Raw genomic sequence first — 25,735 nt, 5'->3', positions numbered from 1 at the left:
AGTAGTTGAGGTGCCCAGTGCTCATCTTAGATTGCAAGTAAATTTTAATCATTTTAATTATAGCTGTCCTGAAATTTACACAGGACATAATCGTAAATTTTCTTTTTAAAAATACATTCTGTGGACTCTAGTGTGGGCTGTTGACCCCCGGCAAATGCTAAAAAAATACTGTATAGTTATTGTTTTTTAGATTATTATGCATTTTGAAGCTAAGACAGATGTACAAAAAGATGCAGTTTTTATTTTGTATTGGCAGCTTCCAAATATTTAGTATCTATTTCCAAGAACTGCAATTAGTAAAGCATCCATGGTACTGAAATCCACACATCCCACAAGCTAATTATATTTGCAAGGTCAGATTGAATACATATTTTCAGAAAAATAAAGGGTTATATAAATGTGTCTTCTACTTGGCTGTTATATCACAGTTTGTTGATCTGGAGTATAATGTGTACAATTCACAAATTTGTCTGATAACAGAAAGTGGTGTGTGATTGTGTTTATTTTACTAACCAGTATATTCACAGCAATCACTTCCAAATATCTCTCCAGTAAAGATGTGTTAATTACAAAACAGACAAGGTCTTCTATTATATTAAAGCTACTAACAAGAAGACAGCAGGAATCACACATGTAAATAGCATCATCAACCCCTATTTTAGTCCTCTGTTTTGATCTGTGAGTTGCGCATAGACCAAAGGTGCTATTAAAGACTCAGTATATGAAATAGGCAGCATTATATGAACAAAATTTATTCAACAAGAAAACAGACCTTTAACATGAATTTAACAAGCCTGAGAAATTATAAACTCTCATATGCTGCAGATTCATGCAGTGATAATAAACAAAAAAGGAAAGTAAGAGGTTTCCTTAAGCTAGCCAAACTGCTAATGGTTTTGTTATAAGCTGTCTGCTGTTGAAATGACCTCTGAAAAGTCTGGAGACACTTACACAAGGAAAAATTAAATGGTCAGAGTGGTGAAAGAGTTGCACTATGGAAATGCATTAAAAAAAAAATACCTTTGAATTTCTGGAAAACATCCTAATAGCACAGACTTCTGGTTAACTTTTTAATGTCTTTTTAGAAAAGGAATTTAGCATGAAGCTTGGAAACAAATTTTTACTCAAAGAGTACATGCTGTATTATATTTTATATGTAATTTAAGTACAATGAAACCTTAAATTTTTTGGTTGGGAAATACTGACTTTTTACAACAAAAATCTGAGCAACTGAGTGGTGATTTTGTGCTGGGTTTAATTAATCCTTAGAAGTTCTTTGTTCAAAATACTGTGTCTAAAGTTTCCATCATAGAATAGGGGGTGACCATGTTTCTGTCATCAGCCTGCATCATTCTGTACTTCGAAATACACAAACATAGACAGGAGACTTCAACTTGTACACACCTCCAAGTGCTCACTAGGGCTTTTTTCTTGGATCTTACTGTGGCGTAATTAACACCTACTTCACCCATTGCTCATTAGTACACTGGACATTAATGAGTCTATTTATTTTTATGTAATCCTCTAAAGGCGGGACTGATTTATGCTTGCTATGATAAAAGGAACTACATTGCATAGAAATTAATATGTAGGATTTATTGTTGTATTTATGTTTTTATTGTGTATTAGGTCTAAATTTAGCCTCCAGGTTGCTGAGCATGTTAGTTTCTTTAAGATGGTTGCTATAGTGATAGCAGCAAATTCCTTTAATCTTAGTGTAGTTAAAGTATTTAGTTACCATTGGTCATCAGAGTGCCACTAAAATGGAAAATAGCATTTGCATGTGTACTTTTTGTACCTCTCTGAGATTGTAGGAATTGCCATTTTATCACTTTTAAAAGCATAATGTTTGGTTTGTGATTTCAGTTTTTCCTACTGCTTTCTGTTAGATTTATATTTGTTCTTCTTAGGAAATACTTACATGTCATTCCGTCAGGAGGACAGAGAGTGCAGTGTATTCCCATGCAGCTTGTACCCGAAACATAATGAAAGTTACTTCTGGTCAGAATTAAGATGTTTGAGCAATATTCAGTATCACTCATAAATAATTCATGAACTTATTCTCATATTTTAATGTGAAATTTAACTAATCTGAAAACTCTAACCAGAATGTTGAATTTTCTTGACAAAAAAAAGTTTAATATTTTTTTTTTTTTACATGGCTCAAGCCCCAAAACAAATCCATGCTGGACAATGAGCTTATCTTTTTGGATAAGCTCAGCAATGCCTAGTAAAGTTCTCAGTTAAATTCAGGTCTAGAAGTGGAGCTGTTAATAAGCTATGAAGCAACTCTGTATCATTCTAGTATACTGCCAAGTTCATGTTTCTTGCTCCTCAGGGTAAATTTTTGCTTGCTTTGTTTTTTTCCATTCTCTAGCTAGTCTCTGGAGAACTGGTGGTGTGTGTTTTTTTGTTGTTTTTTTTCTTGCTTTGCATGACTTTTTAATTTATACTGCCTGTTTGTTATGGTTGGGCATTTCCAGGTGTTGATAAATTAGAGCATCAGGTTAAAATGGAATACAAAGATACATACAAAAGCTTGTCACAAGTGTTCTAAAATAGAGAAAAGTGGTAAAAAAATAAAAAAAAAAAAAACAAACCCAATTGCTTCTTCTGTTATGAGAAAGAATTATAGATATGTAGTAACTGTTTTAGATATTTTTGAGAATTTTTTTAAATGGAATTCCTTTTTTTGTAGCATTGATATCAACACACTTCTGCTGCATTCTAAATCTGAATTGTGGTTTTTTTTTATTGTTCAGGAAAAAAAAATATCTCTGGTAACTCACTTTACATGTGAGTTATATGTTATATAAAACTGAACATTTTTTAATAAAGAAGATCTTTTTGGGAAGGTTTTCTGCATGCGGTTTGAAAACAGGGCATATGCAGGTGGATCTGGCCAGCAGCTAAGAGACCAAGCAATAGCCCTTAGTGGCACTCAGTCAACACTACTGTCTCACTTGGGTCTCAAAAGTAAATCAGAACAGGTGATAAGTTTGTGGGTTTTTCTGTTTACACCTGATGATTTTTTTTGTTATAAATACTTGCCAAATAATTTCATTTCCACATGAAGGACATCAATATTTTTTCTTGTTATCCTAAAAGCTGCATATTATTTAGTTATTAATATTTGTGTAAATGGAGAGGAAAATGCTGGAAGGAGGTGGGAGAGTCAGTGTCAATTTCTCCACAGACTTTCAGTGACTGTGGTTGGTTTCTTGTTTGTTTAATGTAAACAAGGTTCAACTCTAACTCTTCAAAATATCAAACCAGCCATATAAATGCATCTGTTGTTGTCCAACTCATAGTACAGAGAAGAAAAGAATAAGAATTATTATAGAAAAGCTGTTAAAAGGAGATTTAAGTTAATAACTCTATAAACATATGCAGACAAGATGCCTGCAAAGTCTGCCTGGTACTGTTTTACTGTTTCAGTGGACGTGTGAGGCTGTACTTGCACTGGTCCAGTTAAAAGACTGGAACCTAAGCAAGAATTCTTGCTGTTACGAACCCGTGCTGATCAGGACACAATAAGGATGGGTTTGAGTGTATTGTTGGTACATTCTTAGGTCTGTTTCAGCTCCTATAGGTTTTGGATAGGGGTGGGAGTTTATTGCATAGGATCATGAATTTCTCTTTCCAAAAATTTTCATAGACAAATTTAGCAGAGGACAGAGTAAGAATTTGTGATGGGTTTACATTATTTGCACTAAAATAGCACTGAATACTTCCTACTGTGTACCTTTAAATCATAAATGACCTTGGTTTTATTTTTCTCTATTTTTTTACTCCTGAGCATGACACTGACAAGGACTTTTTAATCCATCAGACAGTTTATAGACCCTTTCGTAGTCACAAGAAGCAAAAAGCATCTGACTAGAAGGGAATACATGGGGCAAGTTCCTTGCTGGCTATAATTTTGTTGTCATTTCAAGTATTGTGGTAGTATAATTGATGTGACAGGACTGGGCTTTAGACTTGGTCCCTTAGCTTGTGCTCACTTTCAGTTTTAGTCTCTCTCTGTCATTCATTTTGATTGGATAAGATTTAGGTGACAAACATATGCATAGTTTTGAGGCTTAGAGTAAGTGTACATAAAATCCAATGTTATGGGATGATATAATGTATATAAAACTTACAGTTCCATGGAAAAGGTAATAATCAGTGTCACCTTACGATGCAAGGTAGTGCAGTGTGCTGATCACATAGCCAGCAGGAGGTTCTTTTTTATTAATATTATAATTAAATGATTTTCTGGATAAAGGCCAAAAACAGATGAGAGTTGATTGTGCCTTGTCCACTGTTGCTTGGCTCTATTAGTTGCGTTTTCTAAAAAGAATTGACTTGACATCTTGTTTTTACAGGTTGTTATTGATGCCTTCAGATTGATCAATGCTAATATGATGGTCTTAGGACATGAACCAAGACAAACAACTTCAAATCTGGGTCACTTAAACAAGCCATCTATCCAGGTAAACATAGTGCTGATAGCCCTGTAAACTGCAAGATTTATTCATCAATTTTTAGGAAAGGTACTTAAAGCAGTAGGTTACAAATTATTTATTTTGCTCTCTATTGCATTTTTCCACATGTGTTTATAATTGATGTGATTCGTCAATGGACATGTATATGTGAGGGGTTTAAAATTGAGCCCTAAATTAGCTAGCTAAGTGTGAATGCATGCATTTAATGTGTACAGCAAAGATTCACATATGAATTTATGGAAACGCAAACTTTTAAAAGTGACAATTGATGACATAATATGTGATGCAAATCAGGTGCTGTTTCCAGCCCTGCTGAAAAACTGCTGCTTATCAACATCTCAGCTTTCTTCAAGAAAAGTTATTTACAAGTAAATTATGGAAAAAGTTCTCTCTTTTCTTTTTACTCTAAGCTGATAAAGGTTCTTGCTTATTATGTAATCTAGATTAAGCCTTGTATTGTGTCTTAAATAATTAATCTCTGATTTTTATGTAATGCAGTAATTTGCTGAAAAAATGGTGGAGTATGTTCAATGGATAAAATGGATGCCTGATTGGCTTCTGCTGTACTGTTTCTTTTGAATACACATTTGTGAAGCTTAAATATACAAAATTTGATTTCTGAAGTTGACTCATTAAAACGACAGAAGTTTTGGTCTTCACTGAAGCAAGCCTTTATTTTGAGAAATAGCTTCTATCCTGAAACAAGTATCCTCTGGAGTGATTAATGGTCTTATGCCTGTCACTCTTCTGCCTCAGCGTTTTTTCCTTTAAAAAACTTTTCCCCCTTACTATGTATTCTAAAGGTATGTGTCCTTGAAACCATGAAACCCAGTTCCTGCTTTTTGTTCCATTACTTGAACAATAAAAGTAATATTTTGCTAGATAAACATCCAAGAAAAAGACCACCCACTAGTCACAGCAGAACTGAAATAATGGCTGAACTTGTGCTCTAAGAGAGCCATCCTATGGGAGGTCCTAACCTACCATACCCCCATCTTGCAAAAGATAAGTTGTTTTTTGTTACTAATACATTGAAACTCTTCGCTGTTGATAAAAATGCTAGCACAAGAGTGTCTGCTTTCAGGAGGCTGTGTTTTACTTTTGATTTTTGAGTTGGTCAAAAGCTGTGAACAATAATGAGTATGAAATAAGCAGCTAATACTCTTGATTGGATGCAGGCAAGCCCATGCTTGCATGTTTCAGGGCTTTTCTAACTGGGCTTTTCTAGACCATGTGTAATGCTTTCCCTTGGAAACCCCTGCAGTATTGTTCAGCTTCATTATTTTAAGATCACTGTCACTACAGCATGTCATATTTTGGCCATGGGATTTTGGGTTTCTGTTATTAAAATGGGTAGTTTTTGTTTGTGTTGATTTTTGCATGCTGGCAATGAGATGTTGCAAATGTCACTGTTAAGATAAAAATCATAATTTTAAATGATACTCTGTTCCTAAAGCTGCAAAAGCTCTTGAAGTGTTGTTTTGCTTTTATTTTGAGCCATGAATAAAATTCTGACCCACTTGAGGACAGAAGCAAACTAAATACTCATTTCAGCTGAGCTAGAAACAGGAATTATAAGACATTACTTAATATTTCAGGAAGAAGAATAATAGAATAGTACATGCCTTGGCTTCATTCCCTTTTTATGCGTTTGGTTTTTTCTTGTGTTCCCTTACCAACAGCTTTTTTTACAGTTTTTACCTTTTACATTTGCCTAATCTTCTAAAGGGTAGTTTTTGGAAGCGGGGAGGAGAGGGAGAGGATATTGGGACAAGGCAAACCTGTTTGTCAGATTTTAAGAACTTGAGAAAGTTTCCTAAATATCTACACCTGAGTTTATACATAAACACCAAAACTTCACATGCAGTCATTTTGAGTGAGATAAGAAAATGGCAGTGGAAATTACTTACTGCTAATAGTTTCAACTATAAATTCCTTAATTGATGATAAAAGCTGTATTTTACAAGCCTAATTAAAATAAGTTGCACAAATAATGGTTTTATGTAAGTGCTGATTCTCACAACTTTTCAAGTAGTCTTTTATCTTTCTATGTGTTTGCAGTAGAAACCTTTAAAATATTCGTATGAAAACATTTTCAGCTTTCATACAGATAATTTTGTAATGCTGAAATATTAAGTTGCATAAGATGCAAATGCACATTCATTTTGTATTGCTCTAAATATATATTTAAACATAAATAGGTGGAATGTGTGAAACAGAAGTATTTATCACTAATAATAATAATAATAATAATAATAATAATAATGATGATGATGCACTTTGTCTAACTGAGGTTCTTTTGCTTGCTTCAGTTAATCTCTCTTCATGTTGTACCCTGGAGAATGAACTTGGAAACGTTGACAGTGGTTATAAATAAATAGATTGCAAATAGCCTTTTGTTTGTAACAGAATATTTTAATAGAACATTTTAATAGGAGTGATAACCAAATTTATTGAGAGAGGAAGGATTTGAGAGAAATATGTTTGTGCATATGTATCGGTCAAATGTTTGAAGGCAGTTAACATTTTTTCTTATTATAGTTGCTACTGTGTGAAAAAAAATTTGTGGTTTAGAAATAGAAAACATAACTGTCAATTAATGAACACAAAAAGAGAAATAGAACCAGGTATATTTACTTCATATCTCCTTATAATCTCTGTATTTTTGTCTTAATTTTTTCTTTTTATTTGAGTGATGTTTAAAGATGTTTATATTGAAATTAGCTTGAATTATGTCCTTCTGATATTTCTTCATTTCAGTGGTGGGTGATTTAATTCAGTTTCTCCCCTAAATTTTGCAGGCACTAATCCATGGACTAAACAGACATTACTATTCCATCACCATCAACTACAGGAAGAATGAACTAGAACAGAAGGTAATTGTTTCAGCTGGAATTCAGAGTACCAGGAACGTTATACAAACTGTTTAAAATTTGTGGCAGTATTCTGACTTCAACAGCTGTTACTTTCAGTAATTGTTTAAACTCTACTGGGATAGGCGACTTCTCTTCCAGAAAGCACCTGAATGTACAGTCATGGTGATGAAACTTTCCAAAACCACATTCTAATGACCATATGAATAGTTTGACAACATTTTTGGCCACTTTATGGAAAGTTGTCATTCTGTTCTCTGCACCTAAGTTTGTCCAAAGGTTCAAGTTTTCAGTGATGAAGCTGCGTTCAGTTTTCACAGGCTGGAATTCCTGAAGCTAGGAGAATTTTTAACTGTGTTTTCCAAAATGGAATATATATCCAAGGGATGTTGAGTTTTTATTTCCTGTAATCACTTTGACTGGAAGATACTTACAGTTGGTATGATTGGAACTCCCCAAGACATCATTGAGTATCAGGAAGTAGTGATGTCCTGCATTTTTCAGAAGAAATATTATGAAGTTACTGACAACAAATGTTTTTTTTTATTTTTGCATCAAACTTCTTCAGATTACATGCAAAATCTAGCTTGAGAGTCTCAACCAAGAAAACAAAAAAGGGTAAAGAAAGCTTACTTATCATCTACAGAAGTTCATTCTTGAAAAGCCAGATTCTATCCTCTCTGTATGTTCTCTGATATGTCTGCATTTTCATGGCCTTGTTAGGGTTATAAATTGATCTCAAAGCTTATGATAAAATGGTCAGAGTAGTTTTTTCACACAATCCAAACTTTTTGAGTTACAAGTAATAAGAAACAGGCAGTTTCAAATAGTGGAGGAATATGTGTGCAAATTAAGGAGTTGGAAAGAATGTGTGAAATCCACAACCATTTTTAGTGCAGTATAAGGCTTCTAAGACCTCACTGTTACTGAAAAGACTAACTGATTCAACAAAGCCAGCTCTCTCAGGAAATGTTGGTGAGGCTTCCAGGGGGTTTTTGTTTCGAGTCAAATGCAACAATTTGGCAAATCAAACCTTGTCTGAAGTTCCAAGTGTGTATTTTCATCAATGGCTTTACATATGTGAGTTATTACCTTTGAAAGTAGGAGAATAATCTTGACCAAGTTAGGAAGGCTTTAATCTGTGAGGCAACAACTCTCACATCTTTCATGAGGCAGCTTCATACATATCTCAAACCCCCCTCGTGGTGGTGGTGATCTGTTATCTCCATCTGTAGTAAGAAGAGTACATGCTTCATGTATTCGATTAGGAGCTCATCACACCAAACCTTAATTTTAAAATCAAGATAGCCTAGCTAAACTGTCCATATGCAGTTTGCCTACGACTCCTTCTGTCAGTAGCAAAGATCTTGCTAACACAAATTATGACACAAACTTTCAACTCAGTTCACATGTTCCAAAGCCAGGTTTCTTTGGAAGCTCTACATAGGATGAAACAGGTACTTTTATTCATATGATAGCAATTACAGGGATTACCAGTTCTCAAAAATATCTAGTACATGTTCACAAATTGAAGGCAAGCTGAAACCATTTGCTGAAAGGGTCCTCCTACAGTCATCAAGTGTGCAGGAGATCCACAAAATACACTTCCTTTATTCATGAAAATAAAGAAATTGCTGTTGTAGCTATTCCTTTGCTCTTTCAAGATGACATGAAAGTGTCAAGTAAAACCTTTCAAATATTTGTAATAGTGCCTGCATTTATCACCATCAAATCTCTGCACATTTTATCTTACGGCTTTTATGCTTGTTTATTCTGCATGAGGCAAAGGCACACAAGTCATGCTTTGGTCACTTTCAAAGTTTAGTTTATCACAACTGTCAAGTTGCTTGCATACCAATCAGATAATCAGTGAAGCCTATGTAACTACTTTATGAATTTAATCCAGACATTAAAATATTTTTCAACTTTGTCAGAGGCCAAAAGCTTCAACTGTTCTTCATATGGCAGCTAAAGTATTCAATTTTCTCTTAGCCCTGCTACAAGGCAGTTGTGCATTCTCAACCTGCAGCAAAAGTAACAAATCACAGGAAACTAATCTACATATTCCTGTCAAAGTAAATATAACCCATGTTTTCATGTCCCATTTTCATATTTAGGATTCAAGAAGTTTGTTCTGCAAATCTACTCTAGTAGAACAGTTGATCACTGTATTTCCTCTATTTAAACACTGACATTGTAAGATCATTATTTTTTTTATATTCTTACTATAAACTGGTTGCCTGTCAAAGAGATCTTCATAATAGTCTGAAATTATTTTATGGTGAATGCTCTAAAGAGGTTTTGTCTTGCAGATGCTGCTAAATTTGCATAAGAAGAGTTGGATGGAAGGTTTGACACTTCAGGACTACAGTGAACATTGCAAACTCAATGAAACAGTAGTGAAGGAGATGTTAGAATTAGCTAAGAATTATAACAAGGTATTCATATCCCATAATGATAGTATAACTATAGCTGTGTTTATGAAATGAAGAAATTAATTGCTTAATTTCAGAAGGAATTGATTATCACAAGCTTTGTTCAGAATGACTGTAGTTCATACTGATCAGTTATGTATGGTTTCTGTGTGAAGTTGCCAGATTAGTTCCTCAGGCATTGCCATTAGACTTTTTGTCCTGAACTTTTGTCAAAGTGTTTAGTTAGATGCTTTGCTTTGAAATGTGAGTAATCATATAGATTTTGTATTTTTACTTAGTGACAAGGACATAAAATTTCTGTAGATCAAAATGAGCAGTTAGTCATATTTTTCAATCCTTCAGTGAAGAACTATATGATCACTGTAGCAAAGTAAGTTATCTATCTCTATCTGTCTAGTAGATAGGTTGTAAGTATTTAGAACACATTCAGGGCCCAATTCAATGTTCTGTTTAGATAAGAAATTTGTTATTGTTGTTGTAAGTAAGAGGAATCATAGCTACTTGTACTGTTTTAATACTGACACAATGAAGTATTTCTTACAAATACTAGATCTCAACAAGCATTCTATGAGTAGTCATCATGTCAGTATTTCTTAGCAAGTGTTATTTTTTTAACTCCTTAGAAGTGCTTAAAACCAACATTCAGTATTATATTCACTAGTTAAGTTAGTGGATGAACTTTATGAAAACACTGTATTTGAAGGCAATGTAACAAAATCAAAATATATTAAAATAAATGACTTTAAACAGGACAAAAATTTATTGAGATCCAATCTCCAGTAGTTGAAAAAGTATAGATAATGTTGGGTTTGGTTCTGTTTTACTGTTTTAACCATTTTCAACTATCTTAAATTATTGGTACCACTCATTTAAGATTTTTGCTTAACAACATTTTGGTGAATATCTGACAATAAAACCATTCATAAGTATTTGCCTTGATCTTTTGCACTAACTATCAGTAATTAAAACCACGTCTGCTGAAAAGCTGAAGTACCTTTTCTTTTGACTTTCTGAAATGTGTTGCTGTTTGATTTTTTTCTTTTTTTTTCCCCTCTATTTTTTTTAAGGAACAGAATTGTATTTTGAGAATCTGTGGCTTGGGGAAAAAGTAAACGAAATCTGAAACACTGACCTTTTCTGTGTTTCTTTCACAGGCTGTTGAAGAAGAAGATAAGATGACACCTGAACAGCTGGCAATAAAAAATGTTGGCAAGCAGGTGAGGTGTGATGAATTAGAGTGAGGTGGAATGATATACTTCGTTCATTCTAAATACTAATTTTTTACATGTGCATAGCTGATTTTAGTTCTATGTGCATGATAGTCTCAATGCTTCAAATAATAAATTTATTTTTGTTGGAGATTGTTCAGGGAACAGGACCTTTGACTTTACGTAATTGACAGAATATCTGCAAGCCATGTTCTACCTGTACTTTTATTACATAGTGAGGAACAGTGTTGAAAGGTAGTTTTCCTTTTTCCTTCTTCATTTGTTTTAACTTCTTCTAAGAGACATAAAGATATCCAAGTCTGTGTCAGAGAGACCCAAACTGTGGAGACTCTTAAAAAATGGTGTTCATGGAAACAGAGGTGAAGGGGGTGTGTTTGTACATTACCGTGGCTGAAGAGCCAGCTTACCCGTCTTCAGTTCATGAACACACTGTCAGTGCTTAGCTCTCAGACACACTTGGCAGGTAGGCTGAGTTCCTTTGTATTGGTACTGGAGGAAAGCTGTTTAGGACCACAGCTGAAACTAAAAATACCCACTCAATTCACTCCATCCCTTTGCAATGTTAGGATATAATGTCTTTTTAAAGACTCAACAAAAAACTATTTCTACATTTGATTTCAACATAAAGGTGGAGGAAATGCGCTCTTGTGAGCAGGAGGAGAGCAAAGCAAATTTGTAAGAGTTTGTGTTCAAGAAGGGCAATGGAAACAAGAAATAGCTTTTAAAATATCTAGTGTGTCCTTAAAGAACCAGTGCTTATTGTATTGCTAGTAGCAGTAGAAGAATTTAAAAGATTCTGGATTGCTCTTATGTGTCAGCTTCTAGCAGCAATGTCATAACACATCTGCACTATTGTTCAGTCACTCATGTATTTCTGTAGCATTCAGAACAATGGAGTTTATGCACACCTACACATACATAAATATATACATATAAAATATGTAAGAAGGGTTGTATTTTAAGGGTTATGATGTCATCTCAAACAGAACTTGAGCTTCACTAGTTGTTACGCATACATGAAAAAAAACTCTATTTTGAAACAGTTGTTCAAAAAGAAAAGAATATTTTTCCTGATAAAATTTTTAAGTTTTCTTTAAATTAAAAAAAAAAAAATTACTTCAGTGAAGTAATTTTCAAGTGGGGTTTTTTTATTCAACTTACATAAAAAGCTTTGTAAACAAGCAACCACTCACAACAGGGATATTATGTTATTAGGTATATAATTGGTTATGAACAGAAAGAATATTGGAGAACTGTCTGATCTTTGAAAAGGAGTTACATGAGAATGGCAGCATATACCGATTCAGTGGTACTCTTTTATATAAATTTAGATGGGTTCATTACATTTTGACAATAATTCCATCTTTTAAAGAAGTTACAATTCCCATGCATGATTGTCTTCTATATTTTCATTTCTTTACACACAGAAATGACTACACTAGTACTGTAATAAAGTTTAGACATCTTTTTGAGGTATGCCTGATATTTTTGCAGTATTTGGAGATTATTTCATATCAGTGGTGAAACTGAAGAAGTGCATGGGTATGATTTTCAACCAGAAATAATCTTATTGTTGCATGCAGATGCCCACAAATGCCTACATCAATTGAGTAATAGTGTGTGGGGATATGTATTTTCAGAAAACTGCTCAGGCTTAACATTCAATTCCTAAGAGCATTTGAACAGGGCATTGTTCATGTTTCATGTTTTTATGAATATAGATACATTAGTTTTCTTGCAGTCAGCACAACTATTCAAAGACTGTGTTAGATGATACTTGAATCTTTGCAGGATTAGAACACACATTTGTGCAAAGATCTGAAAATTAATTGCAATGTACCAGGACTAAGATTAAAATACTGGCCTTAGTGAGATGTATAGTAAAATTCACATGTTGTGTGTTGTCCTTAAAACTAACTCAGAGCTGCCACGGTTACTCTTGATATATTGGATAGAAATTTACTTCCTAGACCCAAGCTCAACTTAATTGTTAGCAGGAATTAATAAAATTTTGTTCATGGAAATTCAGTCATTTGCTAGGTCTTCCTAGAGTGGAAAATTTAGGAGCATTACTGGCCTGTGTTCATTAACTCACAGACATCTTAAATAGACTTGAAGTAAATGAAATCTTTCAGAGATGTGTTTCAGTCATTCCTCTCATGGCATCCTTTGTGTTTCAGGACCCTAAACGTCATTTAGAAGAGCATGTGGATGTGCTGATGACCTCAAACATTGTCCAGTGTTTAGCTGCTATGTTGGATACAGTTGTATTTAAATAACTGATCTACCATTTGTGACACTTTCTGTGTATATTTGTTTATTGTTTCTAATACTCATAAAACAGAGACTGTTGAGGCTCTATTTGATTAAACGGAGACATCTGACTTCATTTGCAATGTAAGTGCAGCACTATAACACCTCTCAGTCTCTAATTGTGCATTTGCTTCAGTTTCTTTATGCCAGGGTCCTCACAGATTCCAAAGCATTCAAGAACACCATGTGGGAAAAAATGTAGTACATTTTCATTTAATATTTGGGGGGGGGGGGGGTGGAAATCAGTAGTACATATATATTTTGATTGTTGCAACATAATAAAAATACATTTACAAATCTGTCTTAAGTTCTGGACAGTGTTTTTTGAGAAGGGACGGTGGGAATTAAAAAACTAGAAAAAGTGTTAGTAAACATTTGTTTCTCCCCACTGTAAAACTACTGAGATATTAATTGTTTGGAAAGCAATTCTCTACTGGAATTTGGCTCCCATTAATTACCAGTTACTCTCATGGAGATTAAAACAAAAAAATCATAGTGCCGAATTCTGAGGATGTAGAAAACCAAAAATGTTGAAAATTCCTCTGTCAGCTCCCTTTGAATACTATTCAAACCCTAGTATCTACAGAAGACAACTGACCTTAAGGAAATTAATTCAGTTGCTGATAACTGAATCACAGAACTCTCACAAGCAGTGTCATAAATAGCAGTATTCTGAGAATAAACATTAAAGTGACAGAGGCTGTTCTAGGTTACATGAACCCACCCTCCTCTGAGAGAACATACATGAGCTGTCCATATATATAAATATATGGAAAGAGTCCCAACTAGAATATGACATTTAAAACCATTTTCACTGACTAGAGAGGGAGACACTTGTAGGAAGGCAGGTGGTTTGACTGCTTGGTTTGAAGCAGGCAAAGCCAAATATCTGGGTTTGGGGAATGACTTGGGTTTTGGGCAGGGACTGATTGGAATTATTTTGTTAGGGTTCTTTTTTTCAAGTGTTGTATGTTGCTTTAGCCGATTTAATTCTTTGTCTGGGCAGAAGTTTTTACTGTTGGTTTGGGGTTTTTTTCAATAAAAATAACAGTAGTGACAGGCGAATAATTCAAAACTATCTACATCTCTTGCTGAAGATAATTTTTTAAAAATTGATTTCTTATTTGCATACTAAGGAAACAGCCCATAAAATTGTCTTATTTTCTGGCTTATGCCCATATTTACTTACACTTTACCATTCAAAGATTTTTCTTTTGTTTGAAATTTCTTATTGAGGCCTTTTAATTTACTATTTTAGACTAACTCTCTCTCAAAGTATATTTAGCGTGCACTTACTTCAGAGGGAAACATGCAGATTTTTGCAGCTGCCCTCCTTATGGCCTTCCCTCTGCCCCCACAGTAGGCAGTGGAATATCAGACTGGGAAAATGGAGACATACCAAACCACATTTGCCTGCGTGTAGTTAAATGGAAGTTCTTTCTGGGAGATTCCCACTGCAAACCTGCAGGTGGTTGAGTAGGGCTGTGTTCGGGCCTCACTGTTGCCGGGTGCACACGCCTGGGGTGAGATGGGGCAGGAGATGATTGAGGGACCTGCCCTGGGGCTTGTCTGCCAGGGGGACTCTGCATCCCTGCCGCTCTCTACTCCCACACACACGTGTAACACCACGAGGGAGACAGAGTTTGGCAGGTCGTGGGTAACATGGCACTGCAGAACAGGAGAGGAGCTAGCGCAGTGCTGCAGTGTATACATGCGTGAGAGGCTGGTGTAAGCAGGGAGACAAACCAGTGAGTCTTACATATTCTAAATTAATTTTGACAAATGTACATCTTGCAGAGGGTAGCTAAAGGGAGTCTGTTGGAGACGCAGATCTCCGGTAGTATAAGCTTGTGCTGTGGTACCCTGCTTTCTATTCACTCCTCAGTTTAACTTGGAGACACAATTTTCCATTTACCAAGATGTTACATGAATAATAAAAAAGGCAGGTTTTTGGGGCATCCTTCCTTATTTTTGTCCAGTGCTTTAGGAACTACAGAGTGGATTTGGAAGAATTGTGTGTATGCCGTAACCTGAAAAGAAGCAGCCCATATACGATGTTGAAGGAAGAAAGAGATTTTCAAGCGGCCACCTTCTGAGCCTCCAGCCGCAATGGAGCAGACCTTCATTAGCAGCATGACCCCTTGTCACCTGTCAGCACGAAGGACGGGCATATTGTATTAGCAAACCTCACTCCATTCTATGACGATTCTGTAACACCACCTGCCATTGCATATCCCCCCTATTATACCAGTTTAGGAGTTGTGCACTGAAGATTTTTGGCATATATTAGCACTTCCATGTGATTGGCAGTATACCACTGAATTCATTGCAGCTCCGCATCTATATGGCTGTAGCTCTGTAATTCAGGGCAGCGTTTCCAAGGGTTTATCTGCATTTCGGTCCATCTCCTGCCTATATAAGTCCATTACCGTTCTGTTGTTGCAAACACGGAAAGGGAAGGGTGAGCACTGGTGAAATAAGTGTTGGAAACATTAGTTAGAACTGATAATAATGAAACTGTTTTCTTAACACTGAAAGAAGGTGGTGTATGGAAAGTTGCAAGCGCTGAACCATTTGAGGAGAACAGTGAACTGCTTGCTTTTTTTTCATAAATTGTCTTATTAGAATAATTTCCTTGCAGGGAGTGTGTATATGTTGGCATCTATGAAATACCAAATAACCGAAGTAGCTCACGGTTAAGCAACAGAAAAATAAATGGCCACGGGATTTGAGAGCATTGAAATACACATTCTGACAAGTCATCCTGGTTCTTCTCCGGATTTGAGTTTGCAAAGTTTCGGTCTGGCTTCAGGCAGTTATGCGGTGGTTTGGTTTTATTATGTGGTTGCTCAGACTGCGTTATCTGTCAGTGAAATTTGAAGCCGGTTGCTGATGTCACCTGGGAAGGGATGTAGTCTGTAAAATACCTGAAGTCCAAACCACTAAGGGAACAACACTAAGAAAAATGGAATAGGAGAGCTTCTGCCTGGTAAAAAAAAAACCCAAACCCACCAAACCCCAAACACAAAAAACCGTAAAACAAGCCCCGTGCTTTTAAACTCTCAGGCAGGCTTTCCTAGGAAGAAAAATTAAGACTGGTGCTTGGCAAAGGCGGGGTGGCGAGTGGGCCCCCTGAGCCCTTCAGGCGCACCTTCGCGCCCTGGAGGGTCCCGCTTTGACTAGCCCGAGGCTCGGCCGGGCACAGCGCGGGGCCCGCCGCCCGGTCCCTCCGGTCACTGGGAGTCCCCGCAGCCCCCGCCCGCCTGCGAGCGCAGCCCGGCCCGCGGCTCCTGCGGAGACCCCCCCGGGCAGAGGGTGCCGGCGGCTCCTGCCGCAGCATCATCGTGGTTTGGGTTTCTCAGCTCCGATCGACCGGCCGGGGCGGGCCGCGGCCCCTGGCAAGGGTGCTACCAAAAATCTGCCCCTCCCGGGAGCTGCCCGCGGGACTGAGTCACTGAGGGAAAGCAGGCACCGACAGGAAAGAAATCCGGAGACGGATGGGGAGGTGGACGCCTTCCACGCTGTTTTGCTGGTAATCTTCGGCATTACGGCTCCCAGATAAAATATTTACTTACTAAAGAACCCGTAAACATCGCGGCAAATACATTAGGGCACTTCGGCTGCGGGGCTTATGATTATTTCAGAAGTTAAAAGAGATGATACGCGGCCGCTGTCAGCGGGGACGGAGGGTGGATTTTCCCCCGCGAAACAGGCACGGGTGGGAAGGGTGGGGGCGATGCGCTCTCAGAAGAGCTGGGGGAGAGGGACTGCGCCCCGCTGGGGACAAACGGCGGGGGTGAGCTGAGGGCAGCGGCCGCCCAGCCCCGCGCTCCCCTCGCCATCGCTCCCCAAAGCGCCCAGGACCCGCTCTCCTCCCTGGCGCACAAAGGTGGGGTACACGCACGCAGTATTTGGGGAATCGCAGGGTTCGGATTTATTTTCCAGCCGTAGTCAAAAAAAAAAAATTAAAAAAAGCTAGAAAGGTCACATAATAATGAGCTCTCACAGCAAACATACTCTTCCCTTCCCCCTTTCCCTTCCTTCTATCTCACAATAAAATCATCTCCTTCAATTTGCCATGATCGTCGCGACCAGGAGCCAGGTGATTATCCTAATTAATGTCTATCTAATTAAATTACTGTCAGCGGTTAACCAATGGCAGAAGCCGTTTCATCCTCTCCACAAGCAGCAAGATCAAAAGTGAGTCTTTCCTGATTGCTGCATAGTGTCAATTGGCCAATCTCTTCTCCCTGGGAAGGGAGGAAAAAAAAAAAAAAAAAAAAAAAAAAAAAAAAAAAAAAGTAAATCAAACGTTTGGAAGCATTTGGTAGATGAAGTGCTTTCTGCCTAGTGTGGGTCCCAGGATGTCTAGCTTCTGATACTAGGAAGCCCTTTCAGATCCAGGGACTGAAGGGTTATTACTGTGGTGCTAGAGCTATGCAGCTGGAGCATTGTCTTTCTCCCTCTATCATGCTCTCCAAGAAATTTCTCAATGTGAGCAGCAGTTACCCACATGCAGGCGGATCTGAGCTTGCCTTGCATGATCATCCCATTATCTCGACCACTGACAACCTGGAGAGAAGTTCACCTTTGAAAAAAATTACCAGGGGGATGACGAATCAGTCAGATACAGACAATTTTCCTGACTCCAAGGACACACCAGGGGACGTCCAGAGAAATAAACTCTCTCCCGTCTTGGACGGGGTCTCTGAGCTTCGTCACAGTTTCGATGGATCTGCTGCAGATCGCTATCTGCTCTCTCAGTCCAGCCAGCCCCAGTCTGCTGCCTCTGCTCCTAGTACCATGTTCCCTTATCCCAGCCAGCATGGACCTGCACACCCAGCCTTCTCCATCGCCAGCCCCAGCCGCTACATGGCTCATCATCCTGTGATCACCAACGGAGCTTATAACAGCCTCCTGTCCAACTCTTCTCCGCAAGGCTACCCCACGGCGGGCTACCCGTACCCCCAGCAGTATGGCCATTCCTATCAAGGGGCACCTTTCTACCAGTTCTCCTCCACCCAGCCGGGGCTGGTTCCCGGCAAGGCTCAGGTCTACCTGTGCAACAGGCCACTCTGGCTGAAATTTCACCGGCACCAGACGGAGATGATCATCACGAAGCAGGGAAGGTAAGCCACCGCGCGGACCTTTCTGGGTGTCGGGGCTGAGCCGCGGACTTCGCCGGGGGAGCCGCCCGAAGCCTCCGCCGCTCCGGCGGAGCCGTCCCCCCGTCACCGGGGCCCCTGCCCTGATCGCCGGGAGCTCCGATGCGGGTCCCCCCGGAGTCGGTCCCCGCCGGATCCGGTCCCCGCCGGGGCAGCCCTCTCTGCCTCCCCGCAAGGTCCCGCGCCCGCTGCCCTCATCCCTTTCCCGCGGAAAGCTCGGCGCTCCGGGGAGGGGGTTTCTTTTGATTTTTATTTCCCGGTCGCTATCGGGAGCCGTGAGGATAAAGCACAACGGCTGGTTGCTCCGCGTGTGCCTGCCGCTGCCGCTGGCTTGCTTTCCTTCTTCCCTTTCTTTTTCTTTTTTTCTCCCTTTTTCTTTTTCTTTTTTTCTTTTTTTTTTTTTTTTTCTTTTTTTATATATATAGGCGCATGTTCCCTTTCCTAAGCTTTAATATTTCTGGTCTCGACCCTACGGCTCACTACAATATTTTTGTGGATGTAATTTTGGCGGATCCCAATCACTGGAGATTTCAGGGAGGCAAATGGGTTCCTTGCGGCAAGGCGGACACCAATGTACAAGGCAAGTTCCTCCAATTAACACTTTTCCCGACACATATGTAGGTGACAATGATTAATTAATGCTTTTGCGGACTGTCTCTGGCGACTTCTTAAACGCAAATGGGCCAACGATGTTTTTATTTAAAAAAAAAAAAAAAGAAAAAAGAAAAAAAGGAGGGTGGAGGATAAAGTAAAAGGTATTCGGAGAAAGCTGTTTTAATCCTTTTCGTTTAAAATGAAAGGAGTTTTGGCAGTAAAATATTGGCCACTTAACGGGGTCCTTCACCCTCGTGTGCGAATGTAGCGGCAGAACCGGGGTACAGGCGAGAACTGTGATGTGGTTGTGTTTTTTGTTGTTTTGCTTAGGAAACCGGGTGTATATGCATCCCGACTCCCCCAACACGGGAGCCCACTGGATGCGACAGGAAATCTCCTTTGGGAAACTAAAACTTACAAACAATAAAGGAGCATCAAACAACAACGGGCAGGTCAGTGGGGGAACGCAGACGCTGCCAGAATTATTTTTACTTCTTCAGTTAAAATCCTACCGTCTCCAAAAGGACGTGTATTTTTTTTTTTTTTTTCTTTTAGATCCTGTCGTTAGGTGAAAATAAAAGGGGGGTGGTGATGAGAAAGTCCTCCCATTTATTTTGCCACGGGCCTCGTCGGCCCTGAGCGCGTTGCCCAAGCTGACACCGCTGGCCGGTGCGGCCGGGGAAGTCCGCAACCGTCCCGGGGAGGCGGCGGCCAGCGGGCATCTCTCTCCTCGTTCTTCTCGCTCTGATTTCTTCTTTTCTCCCCGCATCCTCCTCCCTCCTTTTGCCGTGCCCGACAGATGGTGGTTTTGCAGTCCCTTCACAAGTACCAACCTCGCTTGCATGTCGTGGAGGTGAACGAAGACGGGACGGAGGACACCAACCAGCCGGGCAGAGTGCAGACATTCACGTTTCCCGAGACGCAGTTCATTGCCGTCACCGCCTACCAAAACACCGATGTAAAGAGCTCCCTGGTTTATTCCCCTCGCGGTCCCCTCGCTCCCCGCAAGGCAGCTCACCAGGGACGGCCCGGCTGCTGCCCACCCTCCCCCGGGTCTCCGGCGCCGGGAGATGGGGCTCCCTGTTCCCCGCTTTGTGCCATCCCTCCTCCCCGGCCATCCCGAGGCGCAGCCGCTCGGGCCGCCTTCGCCTCAGGAGCCCCCTCCGAGCGACCGCAGCGGCATCGCCCTCCCCGCCAGGACGGGCGCGATGCTGCTCCTCTGCCCGGGGCTGGGCGCTGGCCCGCGGCGTTTATCTCCCAGTCGGAAACAGCTTAGTTAGCTGTTAAGCTGTTAGCTTAAGCTTTAAGTCTGCAAAGATCAATTAACATCCTCATTGATTGCGCCGGGGGTGACGGAGCAACTTCCTCAAATTAAAAGCTCGTTAATGGCTGGATGCGTTTCGGAGTGGTCTGGCTTTGCTACAGACTGGTGCCCCCTTTTCAAATGACATATGTTCAGTCCACATTCTCGCTTTAATTATTTTGCTCGATGCAAATGCAAACTCCTAGTCACCGTACTGCGGTACGTTTTCCTTAATTTCTGGATTTCAGTATATTCATACCCATGCGCTAGGAATGCTGAACACGTCTCAAAATATGGGGTTAAATATTGATTTTTTTCGTATTTTTACAACAACGTAAATCTTAAAATTAGACTGTGATGTCAATAAGCATACCAGAGCATATTTTTTTCACTGTTTAAAGCCGGTATGATTGCCTAGAGTAAAGCTTGATCCTTTAAAAACGTGTTGGCTGCAGTGGGGTATATTTTTCAGGCATTCACAACGTGTGCTCTGCTCCTCTCTTTCCCTAGATCACACAGCTGAAAATAGATCACAACCCTTTCGCAAAAGGATTCCGAGACAATTATGACACGTAAGTAAACCGGATTTTTACTACCCTTCTGCCGGCTGTACACACATGTCAAAGTGGGGAGATTTAGGATGAGGGCTGGCTCATTTCACACCGAGATGTGTAATGTCAGCCTTTTCCAGAGCCCTCCGGGAGGGAAGCACACGCCCGCTCCCGCACGGGGGCTGTCCCTGTGGCGAGGCCCTGCGCAGCCCCGGGGCCGCTTTCCGCCTCTGGGGCAGCGGTGCCCGCACCGAGTCCGCATCTCGCTTTGGCACTTGCTGCGGTTTTGTTGTTGGTTTTTCCCGGCACGTATCTTGGCGCCTCTTTCCAAGCTTCCGTTTCACTTGCGCGTAAGGGCTCCGCAAGAAGCACCCGGGCAACAGGGGCTCAGTCCTGGGCAACCCGCCGGGTCTGCATCATTCCGAGAGGCAGAGCCGGGATCCGGAGGGACACGTCTTCGTCTCGTTCTATTCTTCGCCGGGGTTGAATTTTTTTTCCCCCTTCTCCCTTCTGGGTGGAGCTAAAGCCTCTGAAGTTTTAATCGCGGTTTGTCCCTGTTGTGTCCCTGCCCGTCCTCCTCCGAGGCATTCCCAGCGCTCTGACCCCTCCGGCCTTGACGCCCGCGCCACAGGCGGCTGCTGCCCCTCCGACTGCGGCTCCGGGCTGCCATCAGCACTCGGCCCCCGCCGCCGCCTCTCGCGGCCCTCGGGACAAAAATGGGGGTGTCCCGGCCTGCAGGCCCTGCAGGCAGGCTTCCCCTGGCCGGGGGTACGAGCCGCCCGGCATCCCCCTGCCCAGCTTGGGGCAGCGGGAGGTGGCGGCCTCAGGGCTGCCCAAACACCCGGAGGAGCAGACGGTCAGGGATGTCGCCTATCTCGCTGCAAGCTCTGGTCTGTGGGACGGGCTTTGAGGAGGAAAACCTTTTTCCTCTCTAAACTGTGGCGGGGAGCGGCCTCAGTTGGCCTCGAGCGCCTCACTCATCCCGTGCGTATCTTAAGCGCCTACTTCAGCCTCCCCGCTGGACCGCGGTCCGGCAGCCACCAGCAGCAGGCTTTCAGGGCTAGGGTGGGAACGACGCCGAGAGCTGAACTAGCTCGACAGGGGCAAGGGGCCGAACTCCAGCTCTCCCCAGGGAGCAGCTTGTGGTGCGGTCGCTCTCGCGGGGGTCGCCGAGGCCGTGGCGGGGAGCAGGTCTGCCACCGGGAGGGCAGCGGCGGTCCCCGGTGCCACGGAGGGCGGCAGCCGAGCCTGCCCGCTCTCCGGGAGCTCTGCGAGAGTATGTGCGGCCTTGGGAAGGGCTGCGTGGCCTTCGGCCTCAGCCAAAAGTGCTTTCCTCTTTTTGTTAGGAAAAAAACTTTATAGGGCGTCACTTGAAAGGAGACGGGGGGAGGGGGAAGATTCAATGTTGTCTAGCACGTTGAATTTGTTTAAGGGCCAAGTTTATTTTGGATAAGAAATTCCAGGAGGCGTGGAGGGTTAATTAAAGCACAGTTTTAGCCTGAATTAAATACAGATAGTAGTTATTCATCCATTAAAGTTTTTATAATCACAAATTGCAGCCCAGCATGGGAGAATTATATATAGGCCAAGCAGGGAACACTGGAAGTGTCTGGCTTTACATTTCCTACAGTAGGTGTTTAAAGATTAGCTTAATTTAAACTCAGTAAAATGTTGATGGTTCGTCTGTGACTCCCAATAATAAGTGTTAAACAGCCGATAGAATTCCGTAGTCTGCCACTCACGCTGTTCTCGGCAAATGACCGGGCCGCCTGTTGCGCATGTGGTGGGACCGGTCAGCGTGGGATCCCACGCCTTTGGGTTGTGGGTTCGGACCGGAGAGGGGGATCTCAGCCCCGGCAAGGAATGCCCAACCCGTTCCGAAACGTTTGTTCTCCATGCTTGCCCCCATCTTTCCTCTTCCCCGTTAAAGGCCCTCGGCTCTGCTGATGCCGGAGGCCGAGGCCGGAGAGGAGCGCAGGCTCCCGGGCCGGGCCGGAGTGCGCTGGGACGGCGCCGTCCCGTTCGTCCCCCGAGGGCCGCGTTCGGCCGGGTGCCGCGCCGAGGAGGGCGCAGGGCTGCGGCGGACACCCAGCTCTCTCCCCTTCTCTTGGGCAGGATCTACACGGGCTGCGACATGGACCGGCTGACGCCTTCTCCCAACGACTCGCCCCGCTCGCAGATCGTGCCCGGGGCCCGCTACGCCATGGCCGGCTCCTTCCTCCAGGACCAGTTCGTGAGTAACTACGCCAAGTCCCGCTTCCACCCCGGGGCAGGAGCCGGCCCGGGGCCCGGCGCCGACCGCAGCGTGCCCCACACCAACGGGCTGCTCTCCCCACAGCAAGCCGAGGACCCGGGGGCACCCTCGCCGCAGCGCTGGTTCGTCGCCCCCGCCAACAACCGCCTCGACTTCGCCGCCTCAGCCTACGACACGGCCACCGACTTCGCCGGCAACGCGGCCACGCTGCTGTCCTACGCGGCCGCGGGCGTCAAGGCGCTGCCGCTGCAGGCGGCCGGCTGCGCCGGGCGGCCGCTGGGCTACTACGCCGACCCCTCGGGCTGGGGGGCCCGCAGCCCCCCGCAGTACTGCAGCAAGTCGGGCTCCGTGCTCTCCTGCTGGCCCAACAGCGCGGCGGCGGCGCGCATGGCCGCCGGCAACCCCTACCTGGGGGAGGAGGCGGAGAGCCTGGCCCCCGAGCGGTCCCCCTTGCCGGGCGCCGAGGACTCCAAGCCCAAAGATTTGTCCGACTCCAGCTGGATCGAGACACCGTCGTCCATTAAGTCCATCGACTCCTCCGATTCTGGGATTTACGAGCAGGCCAAAAGGAGGCGGATCTCCCCCTCGGACACCCCGGTGTCCGAGAGCTCCTCGCCCCTCAAGAGCGAGGTGCTTACCCAGCGGGACTGCGAAAAGACCTGCGCCAAGGACATCGGCTATTACGGCTTCTACTCGCACAGCTAGGCGCGGCCGCCGGCCCGCCGTCCTTTTGCACAATAACTCCTCCGCGTTAGCGCACTGACCCCCGCCCCTAGCTGCCCCATCCGTGCCCCGGCCCGGCCCGGCCCGGCCCGGCCCGGCAGAGAGGCAGGCAGGCAGGCTGAGCCGCGGCCGCGGCCGCCGCCGCCTCCCCGCCCCGCTCCCCGCCCGGCCCGACCCGGTCCGGCGGCGCCCCGGGGGCGCGGGGGGCACTGCCGCACCGAAACCCACTGATCAGTAGGATGCTTAGACTCTCAAACCGTACAGCGCTTCCTTCCTTTTACCACGGATGGATTCTAGGGGAAACAGTAATAGTGGGGAAAACAGCCTGTGAAATGCCTGTACATAGTATTTATTTTATTGTAACAGATTACTTTTATTTGGTTCAGTTTATTTATTGTTTGGATTTTTTTTGTTTTGTTTTCATTGTTAAGTCACAAAACTTAGATTCTGTTTAAATTTCTTTACCCCATTTCCCGCTCTTTGCTCCCTCTTTCTCGTGCCCCTCCCCAGGTAAACACTTCCTAAATGCCTCTGGAAATGTCAGTGGTCCATAGCTGTAGCAGCGGGTAATGGGTTTCTCACTTTCTCTCCAATTCCTCGCATGAAATAATTACGTGGTGCCCTGGGCTAACACAGCTAAGGAATAGCTCAGCTTTCCCTTCAAAAGAACAGAAATACATCTCATAGGCAAGTCGATTAAAGGAGCACAACGCCTTCTGGAACCAAAATTAACTGCCTCTTATTTTTCTTTGAAAGGAATAACTCGAGATCAGCAATATTATTATTTTTGTGGAATCCCCCTTCCCCTGCCCCCAAGTGCCAAATCCATTACTGGTCCCCGCAGGTGCCAAATATGCTAACAAACTATTTTCAAATTTCTTTGCAGTTCCCCCCTCTTTCTTTATATTGCTGTAAATCTTTGTAATGAATAATCTAAAAAAGAAAAAAAAAAAAAAAAGAAAAAAAGATATAGACGACTGAATTGTTGGTAACCATAGTGTAGTCCAGTGAAGATGAGTTGTGAGTTGTATATTTTACTGCATTTAGTTTTGGAATTGACTTTTTCATAAAGTAGCTAACCGAGATCTGACTTCCTGGGGAATCAAATACGCATCGAAAGTAAGAGTGATAATTCTTTCTTGTAAACCTCTTATTATACTGTTGAAGGAGAAGTAATTATCCCTCCAGGACTCCCCCCCACCCCGGCGAAGCAGAATAATAAGTCTTCGAATTTTGAGTAGCAAATCTATAAAATTAACGCATTTTTATATGGAAGAAAGAAAACCAATTACGAACTGAAATATGCATCAGGCTAAATACTCAGTCCAGATTACACTCGACGGGGAAATTTCCTAATAGAAATTCAGGGTCATAAACGTGTGTATATTTTTGACTCTTCTGTAAATCGAATGTTGTGATTTTTATATTTGTTCTGTTACGTCTGTGGAACTGAATAATTTATACCAGTACATGCTCCATTGAGAAATGTTTCGGTTTTTGCCCGTTTGTATCGTCTGTGTATAACAAGTAAAATAAACCTGGCAAAACGTTAACGTCGTGTTGGAAAAAGCACTTCGCCGATTTGCAAGGGATCGGGTGGGCCCAAGGGAAAGAGGCGGGCGGGCTCGCCCGCTCTCGGCCCGCAGCGAGGCTCTGGAGCGGGAGTCCCGCCGCTGCTCTCCCTGACGGAGCTGGTCCGCTTGCCCCGCGTTTGTCCTTTTTTTGGGGGGGTGGAAGAGCGTAGGGGACCGTGCTTACACCGCGTGGCCGAGCGTGGAGGTTTGCAGTCGGTGAAAGAGGGAGATGAA

General features: G+C 42.5%; 2 protein-coding genes across 4 annotated transcripts in view; both read left to right on the top strand.

Annotated features, from left to right (window-relative positions):
* Positions 1-13,638, top strand: part of PSMD14 (proteasome 26S subunit, non-ATPase 14) — a 46,182-nt gene extending 32,544 nt beyond the window's left edge. For both annotated transcript variants that reach the window (XM_023931118.2, XM_023931117.2), the window contains 5 exons: positions 4,368-4,475; positions 7,289-7,363; positions 9,673-9,798; positions 10,950-11,012; positions 13,205-13,638. In XM_023931118.2, the coding sequence (XP_023786886.1) occupies positions 4,368-4,475; positions 7,289-7,363; positions 9,673-9,798; positions 10,950-11,012; positions 13,205-13,303 (471 nt within the window). In that variant the 3' untranslated portion in view covers positions 13,304-13,638. The remainder of the gene's footprint in view (positions 1-4,367; positions 4,476-7,288; positions 7,364-9,672; positions 9,799-10,949; positions 11,013-13,204) is intronic.
* A 3,517-nt stretch (positions 13,639-17,155) lies between these two features.
* Positions 17,156-25,480, top strand: TBR1 (T-box brain transcription factor 1). 2 transcript variants are annotated; one of them, XM_086898592.1, is made up of 7 exons: positions 17,158-18,466; positions 18,928-19,082; positions 19,427-19,548; positions 19,896-20,054; positions 20,910-20,971; positions 23,066-23,183; positions 23,289-25,480. In XM_086898592.1, exons 1-7 carry the CDS (start codon positions 17,775-17,777, stop codon positions 23,907-23,909), a joined length of 1,929 nt encoding a protein of 642 aa, XP_086754718.1. In that variant the 5' UTR covers positions 17,158-17,774; the 3' UTR covers positions 23,910-25,480. The 2 variants fall into 2 exon arrangements, with proteins under 2 accessions (XP_086754717.1, XP_086754718.1); XM_086898591.1 differs by having other exon boundaries at positions 17,156-18,466; positions 23,066-25,480.
* Positions 25,481-25,735: the final 255 nt, after the last annotated feature.

The sequence above is a fragment of the Cyanistes caeruleus genome, chromosome 7 (assembly GCF_971803275.1).
Source record: "Cyanistes caeruleus chromosome 7, bCyaCae1.hap1.1, whole genome shotgun sequence".
NCBI lineage: Eukaryota > Metazoa > Chordata > Aves > Passeriformes > Paridae > Cyanistes > Cyanistes caeruleus.
This window is presented reverse-complemented; position numbering and strand designations above follow the sequence as displayed.